This window comes from Pristis pectinata, chromosome 22, assembly GCF_009764475.1.
Source record: "Pristis pectinata isolate sPriPec2 chromosome 22, sPriPec2.1.pri, whole genome shotgun sequence".
In the NCBI taxonomy this organism is placed as follows: Eukaryota; Metazoa; Chordata; class Chondrichthyes; order Rhinopristiformes; family Pristidae; genus Pristis; species Pristis pectinata.
In genome coordinates, this window is record NC_067426.1 from 22344171 (window position 1) to 22359454 (window position 15284).

At 37.9% G+C, this 15284-nt stretch overlaps 1 protein-coding gene across 1 annotated transcript in view; it reads left to right on the forward strand.

Annotated features, from left to right (window-relative positions):
* The window catches only part of rragca (Ras-related GTP binding Ca), a 29370-nt gene extending 22637 nt beyond the window's left edge, over window positions 1-6733 (forward strand). Inside the window, exon 6 of the mRNA XM_052036439.1 lies at window positions 3981-6733. Within this exon, the coding sequence (XP_051892399.1) occupies window positions 3981-4132 (152 nt within the window). The 3' untranslated portion in view covers window positions 4133-6733. The remainder of the gene's footprint in view (window positions 1-3980) is intronic.
* The last annotated feature ends 8551 nt before the right edge of the window (window positions 6734-15284 follow it).

Consider the following 15284-nt stretch of genomic DNA (forward strand, 5'->3'; position numbering starts at 1 on the left):
TTTCGTTATGCTTACCAAATCTCCCTATCATTAATCACCTTAACTTTCACACTTTGTACTTGTTGGATTAAAGTAGCTTTCCTGTATAGCTTTTGAATTTCTCCAATTTTTTTTCTTTGTGCTGATTTGGTCTCTAATGCTAGCAATTTATTTGTATTGGTACTGTTTAGCCAAAAGTTACTTTTTGGCTTTGTATCTCTATCTAGATTAATTTCAGTTGTTTCCTAGTGTTCTGAGCTACAGAGTTATACCATTAACTTTAGTGAATATTTGTTTCCTGAACATGCGAAAATGAAGGACTAGATGAAGTGAACTGGTTGCCAGCCAAGGAAATGCCTTGGAAATGTGAAAAGAAAATGTAGACCAATTAGTGAAAAATTCACTTAACAGCCAAACTGTGTGCTGGGCGAGATCAAGGAATTGTAGAGCGTCATAGAGCAATACTACATGGATACAGACCCTTCGGCCCAACTCGTCCATGCCAAATTCAGTGCCCACCCAGCTAGTCCCAATTTCCTGCATTCGGCTCATCCATTTAAGCCCTGCCCCTGCATGTACCTATCCAAATGGGGAGATCTCTTAGCTTATTGTAACTAAAGGCATTTAAATTTGGTATTAATCTCAAAGCCCCCTCTTTTCTCTGCCTATATTATTGGTATTTGATGAGACTAATAACTATATGCAATATCCTAGATAAAATCTAACTACGAGCTTGGACAGGGACAGGATTTCTTTACTTAATGGTCTGTCAAAATGTTCTAATATTTCTTCTGCAGTAGCCTCACCACACTGTTTGTGGATCTTCAGTAATTCATGTCTAATAACCTTCTCCCACTGAGTACCTTGAGCTTGCAATCATGCATGATGTAAACATACTCCTTAGCATTTCCCCTACCCTTGTGAATACAACACATATCAGTATTAAAATCTACCAGCCATTTCCAATAGCTTCTGGATCTGCCTGTGATCTATTTTTCTCATAAAGATGCATGCAGGAGTATATATTGTATTATCCACAGAGTAATGTCTTTATTAGATCATAGATAAAGATGAAGAACAATCCTCATGCCAATTTGAGAGAACGCATCAGTAACCAATTCCTACACAGAACTTTTACCATTAATAATTACCATTTTGTTAATGAGCATGCAACAGGTTTTGTCCAATTCAGTTCTAATGCTGGTATCACAAGACGATGCTGTTTAGTTGTCATTAGTGTATATGATACATTACCATCCACTGGAAATAGTCATGAAATATGTTTGGACCTATGACTGCACTCCAAAGATTTAACTTGTGTATAATATTCATTGTACATTGGAACACTTCAGGTGCAGAAAAGACATTCTCATTTATTGTACCCGATTTCTAAAGTAACTACAAGGTTTTCTAGTTTAAAATGTACTAGCATAACTTAAGTCTTAAATATAATTACTATGTTAGATGCTTTTAATTCTTTTAATGCAAAAGTTAAATGTACAATGACATCAGTTACTTTTCAGATTAGATTAGCTCACCAAAATCTCTTGTTCTCTGAAATTTACTTTGTTAATTGGACACAACCCGTGGTATAGTCCTAATATTTAAGATTTTTCAGTGTTGTTTATATAGTATTTTTAATTTGGTAAAGGAATATAACAGTTTACTTGCAGACTTTTGAGTAAAGTATTGCACAACATTAAATTGAGAAAGTTTTAAGCCTGATGGCAAGTGGAGTTTATTAGTGCAATTAAAATTAAAAAATAATGCAAAGCAAATTTTTTCATATTTGCATGCTCTGCTACAGCTCTTTTAGCCTAAAGCTGCCAGTCTCCACAGTTACACTAACACCCAGTTCTATCTTGCAATGTCTCTCAACCCCTTCATTGCTTAATTGCCACTCAACGTGAAACAATCCTTATCACTGATGTACATAGGGAAATATTAGTGCAGATGACCCAAAGTTTTATCAAGTGGGAGTTTTTTTGTGTGTTAAGGAGGAGAAATGAGTGGGGAAATTTATAAGGTAATTTTCAGCACCTAGGGTCTAGGCAGTCCGACACTGTTGGTGGAATAATGAAAATCTAGAAAGCTTGATGCCAGAATTGGAGGACCATGAATATTTTGGAGGGTTGCAGGGCAGGTGAAGGTCCTGGAGTCATACAGCATGGAAACGGGCCCTTCGGCCCAACTGAAAGTTGCAGGAAAAGGGAGCCAAGACCATGGACGTACTTGTAGGTGAGGATATTGTTGATACTTTAACCAGAGTGATAAGTGAATGGAAATTGGTGTAAGTTAGGACAAGGGCAGCAGGTTTTGGGGACCTTAGATTTGCAGAGAGTGGCCAGCAAAGAGTGGTAATGTCTTAAGGTTACAGAGGCAAGGAAGGGATTTTTAACAGCTTGTGAGATGAAGTAAGGGTGAAGTTGAGAGAGGTGGAATTGAATGATCGGATAATCATGGCATGGATTAGTTGTTGGCTCTTGGTGTAAACTATGATCCCAAGATTGGGAGTTGTCTAGTTCTGCATAGACGGACTGGATGGGAACAAGGGAATGGAGTTTCTTGCAGAAGCAAGGGTTTAACCAAAATTTTACAGAGAAATTGCTGCTGATCTAGCACTGGATTTTGAGCAAACTGGCAATTCAGAGACTGAGTTAGAGAGAGGTATTGTTGGGAAGAGGGTGTCATTGCTGTACGTGGGCAAATTGCTATTTGGATGAGTTAACATAGGATAGTGGGGCCCTTCAGCCCGTGATGTTGTGCCGACCTATTCCACGATCAATCTAACCCATCCCTCCTACACATCCCATATCCCTCCAATTTTCTTGCATCCATGCACCTAAGTCCCTATTGCGTTGGCCTCTACCACCATCCCTGGCAATGCATTCCAGGTATCCACCACTGTGTATATAAAATAAAAAACCTACCTCTGATATCTCCTCTAAAGTTTCCTCCACTCACCTTAAACAAATGTCCTTTGGTATTGGCTATTTCTGTGCAGGGAAAGAGGTGCTGGCTGTCCACTCTAACTATTCCTCTCATAATCTTATACACCTCTATCAAGTCACCTCTCATCCTCCTATGCTCCAAAGAGAACAGCCTTAGTTCACTCAACCTTTCCTCATAAGACGTTCTCTAATCCAGACAGCATCCTGGTAAATCTCCTCTGCACCTGTCTAAAGCTTCCACATCCTATAATGAGGTGACCAGAACTGTGGTCCATCAGAGTTTTACAGAGCCGCAACATTACCTCGCGGCTCTTGAACTCAATTCCCCAGACTAATGAAGGCCAGCATACCATAAGCCGCCTTAACCACCCTATCAACTTGCATGGCAACTTCGAGGGATCTATACTATACTAAATAGAACAGTTTGCTGTCAGATTCAAAGTACTTTTAATTTGATATTGTAAACTCCTTACTTGCAGATTTTACCTTCAGTATTGTTTTTAATACTTTTGTACAATTCAGTAATTTTACCTATCTAATAAATCTATATGAAGTTTGATTCTATAATGTTCTTTCCTTTTTAAAGAAAAAATTAACGAGCTGATGTTGAAAGACCGGTACACTTGACAGTGGCAGGAATGTAATGTGGACATGTCATGAGTTGTTTCAGGAAATGACTGCAGTGGAAAAACCTGTCTGGAACAGTCAGCACCATACCATGAAAACAAAGGATTCCCACTTGGACTACATAATATATATACTATTTAATGAACTTCTCTGTATAATGAAATTTCAGTATTATAGAATGCTGCAAATGATTTGCATTTACTACTTAGTGGATTAACTACTTTAAAGGATATTGTCTGTATCTTCTTGCATATATGAAGCTGAATGTAATTTGCATCACCTCCAAGCAGGATAACTTCCTCTTTTCCTTGTGCTTCATGATCTTGGCAGAATCTTCCACCTCAACAAAACTGTGCAGCTATGATACTGGGTGAATGAATGTGAAGATCTGAAGTGTTTCTAAGTTGCTGCTTTCTTTTACAGGTTTGATAGACTACAATTTCCATTGTTTCCGTAAAGCCATCCATGAGGTATTTGAGGTTGGAGTAAGTGCTCATAGACCAAGCAGCCACCAAGTCAATATGCAGAACATGAAGACAGTAACTCACAATGGCACACCCAGAGCTGCTGTGTAGCCAACCAAAGGATGACTGTGCCAACCTTCCTGTGATCCAAGTCTGCTAATGCAGCAGTAGACAGAAAATGAAGCAGAGCACATCAGGACTTGCATTAAGGACTAGAGTGGTGCCCTCTCTCTTGATGAGAAGGACATTGTGTACTGAACTTTTGTGGATTAACGCTAAGCGATTCTGTAAGCTGTATCTGTACACTGGGAGGTCTAGCTGTGTCAGTGCAGTGCTGGCTTTGCAAAGTACCAAACCCACAATCATGCCAGAATAATATTTCCATTGGATTAGCCTTTTGTACAGACTATTGTACAGATAGAATAAGTTAACATCATTCTCATGGCCTAAATATTTCTACAACTCTTGAATTATTGCTATAAATACCCCTCCCTCTATTCCACTGCGTCCCACAACTTATTTTCTCTCAGTGCCCCCTATCTGAAGGCTTTGGTTTGTGGACCCAAGGTGAAAGTTGAAATAATTGGAAGTAGCAGCACATATACTACTACAATGTTAAAACAACTACAGTCACCTGACCTTTTATGAAAAGACCAATTATAGTTTTGAGAGGGATTTGTACAAGGTCACAAGAAGATACCATCTGCATTGCTTACTGCTTAGAATGATTCCAAATGTGTATGCAAGTGCTGGCACTAAGACCATTCCTTGAGCACACTGCAGAATGCAGTTTCTTTTCCCCCACAATTTCAGTCAAATATCACTTTCACTGCAAATGCCAAAAAAGCACAACTGAAAGAGAGATGTTTGGGTTTCACTAAAATGGCTGGAGGCTTGAGTGAAGTAAAATGGAAATGCTGAACCTGCTGTGTGGTTTTGTGTAGTAATTGTCAGCATTCTGCAAATTGTATTGCAGCTGCCCCGGTTTTGTGTAGGAAACTATTGTCACAAGCTTATTTAATTTTGATCCAGTTCTTTTTGAGTGGTGCAGAATATTTGCATACGTGCCAGTAATGAGGTGAATTGAGTGTGAAGCCTATCTTTATTATATTCAATAATATTTCATTCAAAATGCTACAAATAATGACTACAAGCATTGGTGGTCATTACTGGATTTCATCAATGATTAATAATACAAAGTGAATTGAGACGTTACTTTGATAAAAGGAAACTACTCAGATGGAAAATTTGGCGAGATGGTCAATCAAGTAATATAGGTAAAAGAGGGAGATATTGCAATTAAGTAATAACCAGCATGTATTTAAACAATACTGTATGACAGACTTTTACAACAATATTGCATATCCTAATGCACATCCCCTTGTTATTACTACTTCTGTGTTTCACACTCCCTTAAAAAAAAGCCACTGTATGCATTCACAGTGTGAATAGATCTGATACCGACACACTGCAGGTGATTCTTGAGTGTACTGTGATGTTGACTTGCTTCAGTATTCACTTAAACTCTCCATATTCCTCATCTGGTAACGTGATGCCTTTATATTTATAGCTTTCTTTCACAAAACTGTTTTAAACTTAGGTTATCAATAAATCTGTAACTGGCATTAGATGTTTTGTACTCTTCATGGAATCCTGAATCTTCTCAGTACTATTCTAACATTTTAAGTGAGATGGAGAATTAGTACAACCAAGTTTCTTTTCATTGAGCATGGGTCCAGCTTGTAAGTACTTGTTTCAAATTTTCCATTGGTCATCAGAAACAGTCCTGTTCAGTGGTTGGTATACAAGTTATTGTAAAAAAAAAAAGGCATGTGTTTGAATTTTCCAGGTCTAAAACTGTTGTATTCCCATGATTGAATCTGCTTGCTCCAAAATGCTGAATAAAATCTGTCAGAGAAGCAGATTTATATTAAAATATTTTAGAATTTATCAACACATGAAGCAAGGGAACAGAAGTATAGATTTAGTTGCCATGTATCTCTTAATTGTAATCAGAAGGGTGTGAGAAACTGTTCAGAAGCTTCATTTTGATAAAATATTAAATTCTAAAGAAGTTTGGAGAGTGTGCAGCCTCGTATGTGGTTTTGGTCTAAACCACACAGTGTACCTAGAAATACTAAGACACAGGTCTTCAAGCTAATCTAAAGTAATTTTATTTCCATTGTAATTTGATCTGTTAATGGTTAGAGTGATAACTCTGAGGTATTTTCTTGGTAAATTTATTGGGAGGTGTGGTCAACCTTAATCCATTGGAGCACACCCAGTGTCTGATTGCATTTGGAAGAGTCCTTGGTATTGTTCATTTGCTGTCCCTGTTCTAAAGTGATGGGTAAAAATGGGGACCTAGAAGTGGAAGATATCTTTTAAAAAAACTGCTTGTGCATCGGCATCCTGTACCAAAATGGAGCCTGCTTGCCTACTATCAGCTTCTTTGAAATACCCTGTTTTAAGACTTCACCAAGCTGACTTGTTTGTTGCAAAGCTGCTGTTATGGCCGTTGTAATTCCACTCCCCCCCCCCCCCCCCCCCCCCCCCCCCCCCCCCCCCCCCCCCCCCCCCCCCCCCAGGTTCATTATTTGTGTAATGAGACTATATATTTACACATGGCCTACTGAATCCTTGTATTGTCTCCAAAAGGAGCTGCACATTCTGATGTCAGAACGTGTGCTAGAATAAATTGTAATTTTTCATCTCCAGCGTGGCATTGTTTTCTTTCCCCTTTCCCTGTTGTTCCATTCCCTACCGAGACAGTCTGTTGTCCCTAATCTTAAAAACAAAAGAATATGAGAACGATTGGTGATTTTAGGAAAACCACACTTAAGGTGCCCATAATTGAAATTACAAGACAATTCTTTGAGAGTTTTCAGACAGTACTGGTAGTTATTGTGTTAATTAAGCACTGAGTTGTCTCATTTGCTGGTAGCCATCCTAAATACCGTTTTACAGAGAAAGTCATAATTGACAAACTTTTGATGCTGGTTATCTTTGATAATTGGTCATATTTTGATAGAGAATAGCAAGTATTAATAAAAGTAAAGATTCCTGTTCCTTTTGGGATTTTGTGCATGATAACAGTAGCATTCCACATATAGAATTGGCCTGATCAAATTCACAAACACTATTGGACTTGCAACATCAGAGAACTGTGTGTAACTCGTATTGTTGACAAGAATTGTGGTATATGTTCAATGTATTTTGATATGTTTGTCAAGAGGCCCATCAGAATCCAAGATAATGGGACCCGAAAGGAAAATAACCCAAGGTTTGTTCAAAATTACAATAAACTAACGCAACCCACTAATCTTTTGCGTCAGTAGGTAACACCATCTTCATTGTTTTGAAGTTAAGATACTAATTTGTGTGTACTGTTTCAAATTGGAACCTATAGTTAATGTATCCAGTTTCTATCTGTCAAATTGTACCTGGTTTAGGAAACACCAGAAGAAAGACCAGTTAAAGATCTGACCTTTTTCTTTGTCCTAATTCACCTGAAATAGCTCTACACCAGAAATTGGGATTTTACCTTCATGGTGGGCCTAAGGTCACACACTAGTTGGCCTGTATTCAGCAAAAACTATTTTGACATATTTGGATGGGAATTAGTTGTGTTTTGCATATTTTAATGTAAGCAATGTATTACAGTATCTGGATGTGAATTCTGGCCTTTATTATGCTGTAGTCTACATTTCTTAGGCAGCCCTTTATAAGTGTAAGAAGTAAGCATTTAACTGAATATACAATGCAGGTCCAAACCCAGTTTCAGAATTTGCCTTCAAAGTGTGGAATAAACAACATGCAGTGTGCAAGCTCCTGACTAGATTTTACAGTTCAGCAACCTTTTCAAAGGGATGGCTGCAGGAGATGAAAGAAATAAAATCTCAGAATTTCACTGGGTGCACCTTTTGGCCTATCCAGGATCTCCTGGATTTGCTGCTGCTGCGTGCCCAGCAATGCAACTGGCTCAAGTCTGGTCCCATGTGTTATCTACACTATGTTAAAAGATACAGCAGGTGGCAGGAATGTGCCTGTCATTAAGGTGAGGTCCGAGGCCTAATTTTGGGTGAGTCTTGGAGCCCTGACTGCGTACTCAGTATGATCTCCAGATGGTTTTTGATTGTGGGATTTATTGCTCCAAGTGAGTGAGACTGCAGTTTGCGGCTGTCACGTGTAACTGCCCTCTACTGATGTGTACTGTGGTTGGAGCTTGCAATGTAGAACTGAAACATGCTATTTCTCTTTGGTCCCTGACCCTTTCTTCCCATTCATACACTTGTTTACTATAAGGTCCTGAGGGTATACTTTCCCTTTATTGACTGCACCTCAGCCCCATTTCCATTCACCATGTTGTTGCTCCCAGCTCTGCAGAAAATGCTGCATGCCACGCTCACAACTTTCCCTGGTTTACTTTCATCCGCTCCCTGCATTCCTCCCACTTGACGTTTAATTCTCTGTAGCCCTCCCTCCCCATACTAAACCAGTTCCTCTAATTGTAATCAAATATTTCAATTCCAATTATTTCAATTACAATAGTTATTTCAATTTGCAGTTTGTCCATCAATGTCAGCAAGAAATTTAAGTTTAACCTTACAATTCTGGGCTTGCCTGTCTAACGCTGCAAATTTCAAATGGTGTTGTACAGCTGGACAAAAGTAGTTGGTTGTTCTAGGCAGTGCAAAAAAATGAAAAGTTCCTGGGAGCTGATGTATGTGACTTATTATTAACAATCTACTTTCATTTTTCTAGGACATCCAGTGGATTTATAGGCATGCAATTTAACTGTTCATGTTTTATGAAATGCAATCAATAATTATTTTGACTTTTGAACCAGCATTGTCAAATGTTACAAATAATCTGGGATTAGAAAAATAAACTTGTTGCAGTAACTTTGTTTTGCCCTGCACCAGCAGAGGGCAGGAGATTCACAACAGTATAAATGAGTGGTGGTCTGTGAGAACATGGAGCATTGGATGCTCTTTAATCAGAGAAATGGATAACTCTAGGGTAGGGTTACCAGGATCAAGCAAAACTACTTGCATCTGGTGAGGGCAACTTCTTTGGATCTGCTGACAACTTATCAGAAACCCACTGAGCTAAAAATCTTGAGTGGTCTCTTGTCACCCACTACCATTATGTTTTGTTTGCTTTTGGGCATCTTTAATATAAAACCATCTTAACTACGTCTAGTATTACAACTAGAAGATGCATAAGGATTTTAATACAAAGATAATTAACTCTAATCTTTCACCTGCAGTTTCAACCCAAATGGAAAACGCCAAAAGCTGGTTTGATATTTGCTGAATAAACAGTCTAAAACAATGTCCATTGTGATTCTTCCCCAGTTAAATGGTGCTTTAAAGGAACATCAGAATTTAAAAAAAAGTTTATAAATACTCATCTTACTTTTACTGATTGGCCTTTGAGCCATCTAAAAATCCACAGTAGAAAAATCTGTCCAACAACTGGAGTGTGCAGCCAGAATGATGGATGAATCTTTAGTCAAATCTACCTTCTTTCTGATGGCTTATAATCTTATGTATTATTTCACTGGGGATATTTTGTATTTTCTATAATTTTATAGCAGAGGGAGGTCACTTGATCCATTAAGTCTGCCATCTTTTGGTAGGGTAACTTAAACATATTGCAATGTTCTAATTTCTTTAGTTTTCCATGTTCAGGGACTAAAACTTTAGTTAGATTACAGAACATTAAGTGCTGGATTTTTATTTTACTATTTACTGTGTAACTGCACTTTCAATTATGTACTGGAACCTCCAGGTTCAAACCATTAAATAGGGTAGACACACTCTTAAATACTAGGTACTCTTCCTTCCACAGCTGATAGTTTCCCCTTTTGGAGGTGGGGGTGGGTAGGAAGGAAGGAGAAAGAGAAACTCCTATCACTTTAGAAAAGGTAAATGTGTTATTAGGTATCAACGCACCCTCTTATTGATGCCAAGTATTTAAACTGACGGTTATAAATGGGGTCAGCTTACCAGCTTTTTGCTACTCTCTGGGATTGAAAGCTGTCGGTATCAACCATTTAGATCTTTTGGAAAGGCTGGACCAGTAGGCCAGTGGTTATACTGCTGGAATTTAAACTTGAGGGTGAGAGTTCAAATCACCTCATCAACATCTGAGTGCTTCAAACCAGAAGGCAGTAGTTCTCCCTGAATTAAAAGCCAAGGGGGAAAAAATAAAATGGGCTATTTGGCTCCTGCCTGAAAGATTTAAACTTTTTCATTCTTTAACCATCTGCCCCCCTCTCCCCACCAATGGAGGTGAACGCAAAACAAAAATTTGCTACACTGCAGGCCTTACAGGTTTGGGACAATGGTGGGTCAGGCACAAGTGTGTGTGTGTGTGTATATGTAAAAAAAAAATAAATATTTTCTTCCAAGAACTTCTGTAGCCTATTTCTGTGAGAAATTGGATGGGCCATTGTCTTTGGATCCTGCTGTAAACGTTATTCTGCAGCCACCAGTTTCAAAATATTCCCAAGCAACTGGATGAAACTGAACCAGAGTTTGTAATTTTAGGACCTTTGCCCTCGTGATGAGTTTGAACTGCAAATTGTGTTGTGGCTGGTATTACTTATCTCCATCTCTGTAACAACACCTGACTTGGCCATTGCAATGGTCCATCCGCTGCTGAAAACTTCATTCCTTCATTATCTAAAGTCTTCAGTATTGCAATGTATAATGTGACTGATCCCTCTAAACTTGAGATCATTTAAAAACCTGGCTGCTTGTGTGCTAACTTGCATCAAGTCCCACTCACGGATCAGCCATGCTTGTTCACTATTAAACAATGCCTCAATTTTAAAATTGTTGTCTTTGTTTCCAAATCTCTTCATAGCCTCTGTCATCCTTGTTTCCATTTCACTTCACCCTGCAAAATACCTCCATTCCTGAATTTATTTTTTTCACCATTAGCAACTGCAACTTCAGCTGCCTAAGATCTGGAATTCCCTTCCCTACCCATCTGCCTCTTTCCTCCTTTAAAGGTACTCTAAAAGCCTGTTTCTTTGCTTGAGTCTCTCCTTGTGTGGCTTCGTGCCAAATTTTATTAATTTAGTTAGCTGTGAACTGTTGTGAGAATTTTCTCCTTTTAATAAAAGTTCCCTCAATGTTTTTTGGGTGAATAAATTAACTTGAGTATCATAGGGCTGGAATTGTGTTGGGCTTTGAAAAGATATGTGAAGATTAAATTAATTATGATGAGCTTCAAAATACTTGTTTTTAGTGCATGAAATGTCCTTTACAACACCTCATGCCTTCAGCACATGCATCCTCCCCAATTATTTCCAATTCCACTGCTGCTATAAATTGCATTCCTTTGGCAAAAAAAATTCAAAGTCTTAATGATAAACCAGTGGTTTTAGCTAAGACCAGCCCAAGAACTGTTGCACTTTTCAGTCTTTGCCTTTTTCTTAAGATAATTAAGCATAACTTATTCTAGACCCTACAGAAGCACTTTGCAGATTGAAGTATTTGCTATTCCTCTGTGTTAACCCAAGGTGATAAATTCATTTGTTCACTTCCTCAGAACTGACTAATAAGCAAGTTAATTATTCAGCTATGATGAATTATTCAGTTAATCAGCTCTGATGAAAGCTGGTTGACCTGAAACAGTGGATGCTTCTCCATGGATGCTGCCTGACATGCCCATGTTCATAATTTTTATTCCAGGATTCTAAGATCTGCAGGATTTAAGTTTTTGCATTATTTTTGCAAATGTCAGTGGGTTTCCCCTACCACTGAGCAAATAATTTTTTGAAAAGCTGCATACTGTTTTAATTTGAAACATTTCATAAATGAAGGAATCCAAAAATTTATGATTGACAGCTAATGAAGATTAGAGCAGTAACAACAGGTATAACCACAGATGCACATAATGAGGACAAAGCTTGTTACCAACCTGTCTCCAGGAGTTAACAAGCTGAATTTGCAGTCATTCATTTTCATGATGTTGAATTTGTGAAAACTAATTTGCTTTGGTTGCATCTATGAGACATGTCAGCAGGTGGCACACTTGATCAGCAGATCCTACTAACTAAGCAGTTTAGTAACTGCAGGCATTGGTAAATGATCATTATAGTGTTTAAGTTAACTCTCTCTTAATCTATATTTCTCATCTATTCCAATGCTCTTAGAACAGTTTCATATATTTGTTGTAATTTGGTGCAAAATGAATTTATTGACTCAATCCAAAACTAAATATTTATTTAAAGTAATTGAGCTGAATTATATTAACACATATATGAATCTAGCAAGCTCTTAACAGCAATGTCAATTTAATAAAACTGACCATCAATGATAACTGGCAAACATGGAAATAAAATATTATTAAAACAACAACAATGAAATTCTTTAAGCTTTTTACAAAAGAGTGTAGGTTGAATCTGGTGCATTTCAATATGAAAATAAATTAGCGGCCCTTAAGTCATAAACAAAATGTAATTAGTAAAGAAAGCAATGTGAAGAATTTTGATTAATGAAATAATTTTTCATAATTTGCACCCAGCATGATTTTCTACTGAAATCTAACCACCACCTGACAGACATCGACATTCTACTCAGCCTATTACTGCAGTACTTCATAAAGATTAAAAAACAATTTATGCCAAAAAATATTAGGCAGTCCCTCAGGTCTCATTAAACTGGTGACATGACATTAGAAGGCAGCATCCATAAGTGATGTTCAAGCAGCTCTTTTGCAGCTGATCTGCAGGAAGCCACTTTGACTGGGCACACCTTAGGTTTGTAGGAGCTGTTTTCTATCGTTGATGCTAATTTGTTTTAATTGCTTTGATATGATGTGGGCAGTCTGAAACCATCATGCGAGCAATTCTGAAAAGGTCAAGTTCATTTGCTGATCCATTAAACATTTTATTTCTTTTTTGTTTTGCATTTAAATGCCTAGCAGCAGCATTTCTTGACAATAAGAGTGTGTCATCTTGAGCATTTGGCATATGAAAAGCCAGTGTGAGAAATGACACTTCAGATTTGTCAAGCAATGCAGTTCCTGGGCATATAAATAGTTTCCAAATCAATACAGGTTTAATATTTACAAGATGGTTTGGGAACACTTGAAGTGGGTAACACACAGCAGGTCAGTCAGTGTGTGCTGTGGAGAACAGATGTTCTAGGATCTAGGGTTGCATCCTTCAACACTGAACAGGAGATGGAGAAGCCTATTAATAGGACTGATAAAAGGAAGGGCTGGGGAAAATGAAGAAATAGACTGGTAAACAACAGATAAACTGATTCTCAATCAAAATCTAAAAGCCATTAAAGCATTAAAGTGTGTATAAATGGTGAAAGGAAAATAAATGGGAGACGTTTAGAACAGGGAAACTAGAGAACCAAGTTTGGAACTTTGACCACTTGGTGCAGTAGATTTACCATTAGTGACGAGCAGCTCAAAGGATCTCAAGTACTTAAAGAAACAAAGGCAGTAGTTGTATGGGTGCAGCACCATCTCCAAGTCCTCTGCCGTGCAAATTTGTAAATGTATCACCTGTTTTGTGGCTGGGTTAAGGTCTTGGAACTTCCTGCCCAACATTATTGTGGAAGTGCCTTCATGAAAAGGTCAGCATTTTGCTGCTGTGTCCTTAAGGGGATTCGCAGATGGGAAGTTAATGTTGGTCTTCATCCTGTGAATGACTACACTTTGAAAATGTCTTCTCACCCATCAGCCAGTCAGGCTCTTCTCCAGTTAGTTCATGTCTGAGTTGCTGGCAATCATTCCCCAGGATCAATTTTGAACCCTTGAGTAAAGTACTGAGGGGTAATCAGTGCCTGTGAAACAACTGTACCTTAGCATTTATTTAATTTTACGGAGAGGAGAAGCAAAGTTAGAAGATGGCCAAAGAAAGAAGTTAGAAACACGTGAGACCTTTTAAACAAATCAGATTTCTGTCATTCGTTTTAATTATCCCACTTGTGAAATATTTGCAAGAGTAGTTCTATAAATTACATTAAATAATTTGGCAAAGAATAACTAGGAATACTAGTAACTTCACTTGAAGGAGATGGGAGCAATCTTACACAACTCAGTAATGAAGCTTTTGCATCTCTGATAAACGTGTTCTTTGCTTTCCCAAGGAACTTTTATGTGAACAATGATTAACACTTCTATTTGTTGCAGATAAGAGAGATTTTGCAAAGCATGAGATTCAACCATCCATTCAGTAACTCAATTGAATATATCAACAGGAAAAAAAAATGAACAATACATATTATCTGTGCAAACAAGATTAATCTTCTAAAATATGCCTTTGTCTTCAGGTAACTGTTTCATGGACCAAGCATTAAAACAGGTCACCAGGCAACTATTTAAGACCAGTAGGAGGACATATGCTGCAGTGTCATCTCTCCGTGTGACCACATTGACAGCCTACATTGTAGATGGGCTCTTCCTATACATGGGTTCAATGAATAATCATTTGAGATTATCATATAATTTAATTTAACTAATACAAAATGTTTTTCTTTTTAAAGCAAATACACCAAGATTTAGCACATATGGAATAGTATGCCACCTGGATGTGTTGTTACAGACAACAGCCATATACTGACAAATACTGCAGATTGCTTACAAAAATAGCACTCAGAATTCAGAGGCCAGAAAATGAAATAAAATTGACTCTAATTCCTGATTTCAGCATCACTACCTACCTCTTGTGCACAACGTCTTTTCCTGCTATTGAACTGGGTGCCTGTGTCATGGGCAAAAATTTTGGGTTTTCTTGTTTAATTTTGCTTTTGTTTTAATTGTTAAGAATAAAATAAGTTCAGTTAAAATGTTGCATGGGTAAAAGAGCTACAGATTGTGACTTTGGTTTAACGTCCAGAAAGTATGTTGTCTGACAACTCAGCACTTGCTCACTACTAATAGAACTATCAGTCTAGAGTGCCCAACCTACCTATTTCCTGTGGGGAAGAAACAGGTTGCTGTAGTTGGATACCCATTTAACATTGGACCAATTTGTTTTATTTACTTATTCATGGAATAGAGCTGTAGGGAGCAAGGCCAACAATAAATAATTGCCTTTGGAGAACCACCTTCGGAACCACTGCAGTATATATGGTGAAGGTACACCAAGCGTTAGTGCTGACTTCCTGGATTTTGACCCAACATCAATGAAGGAATGGCAATATATTTCCAAATCGGGACACTGTGCAACTTTAGGGACAAGTTGCAGGTCTGCCTATTTTCTTGAGGTAATAGATGGTGGGCA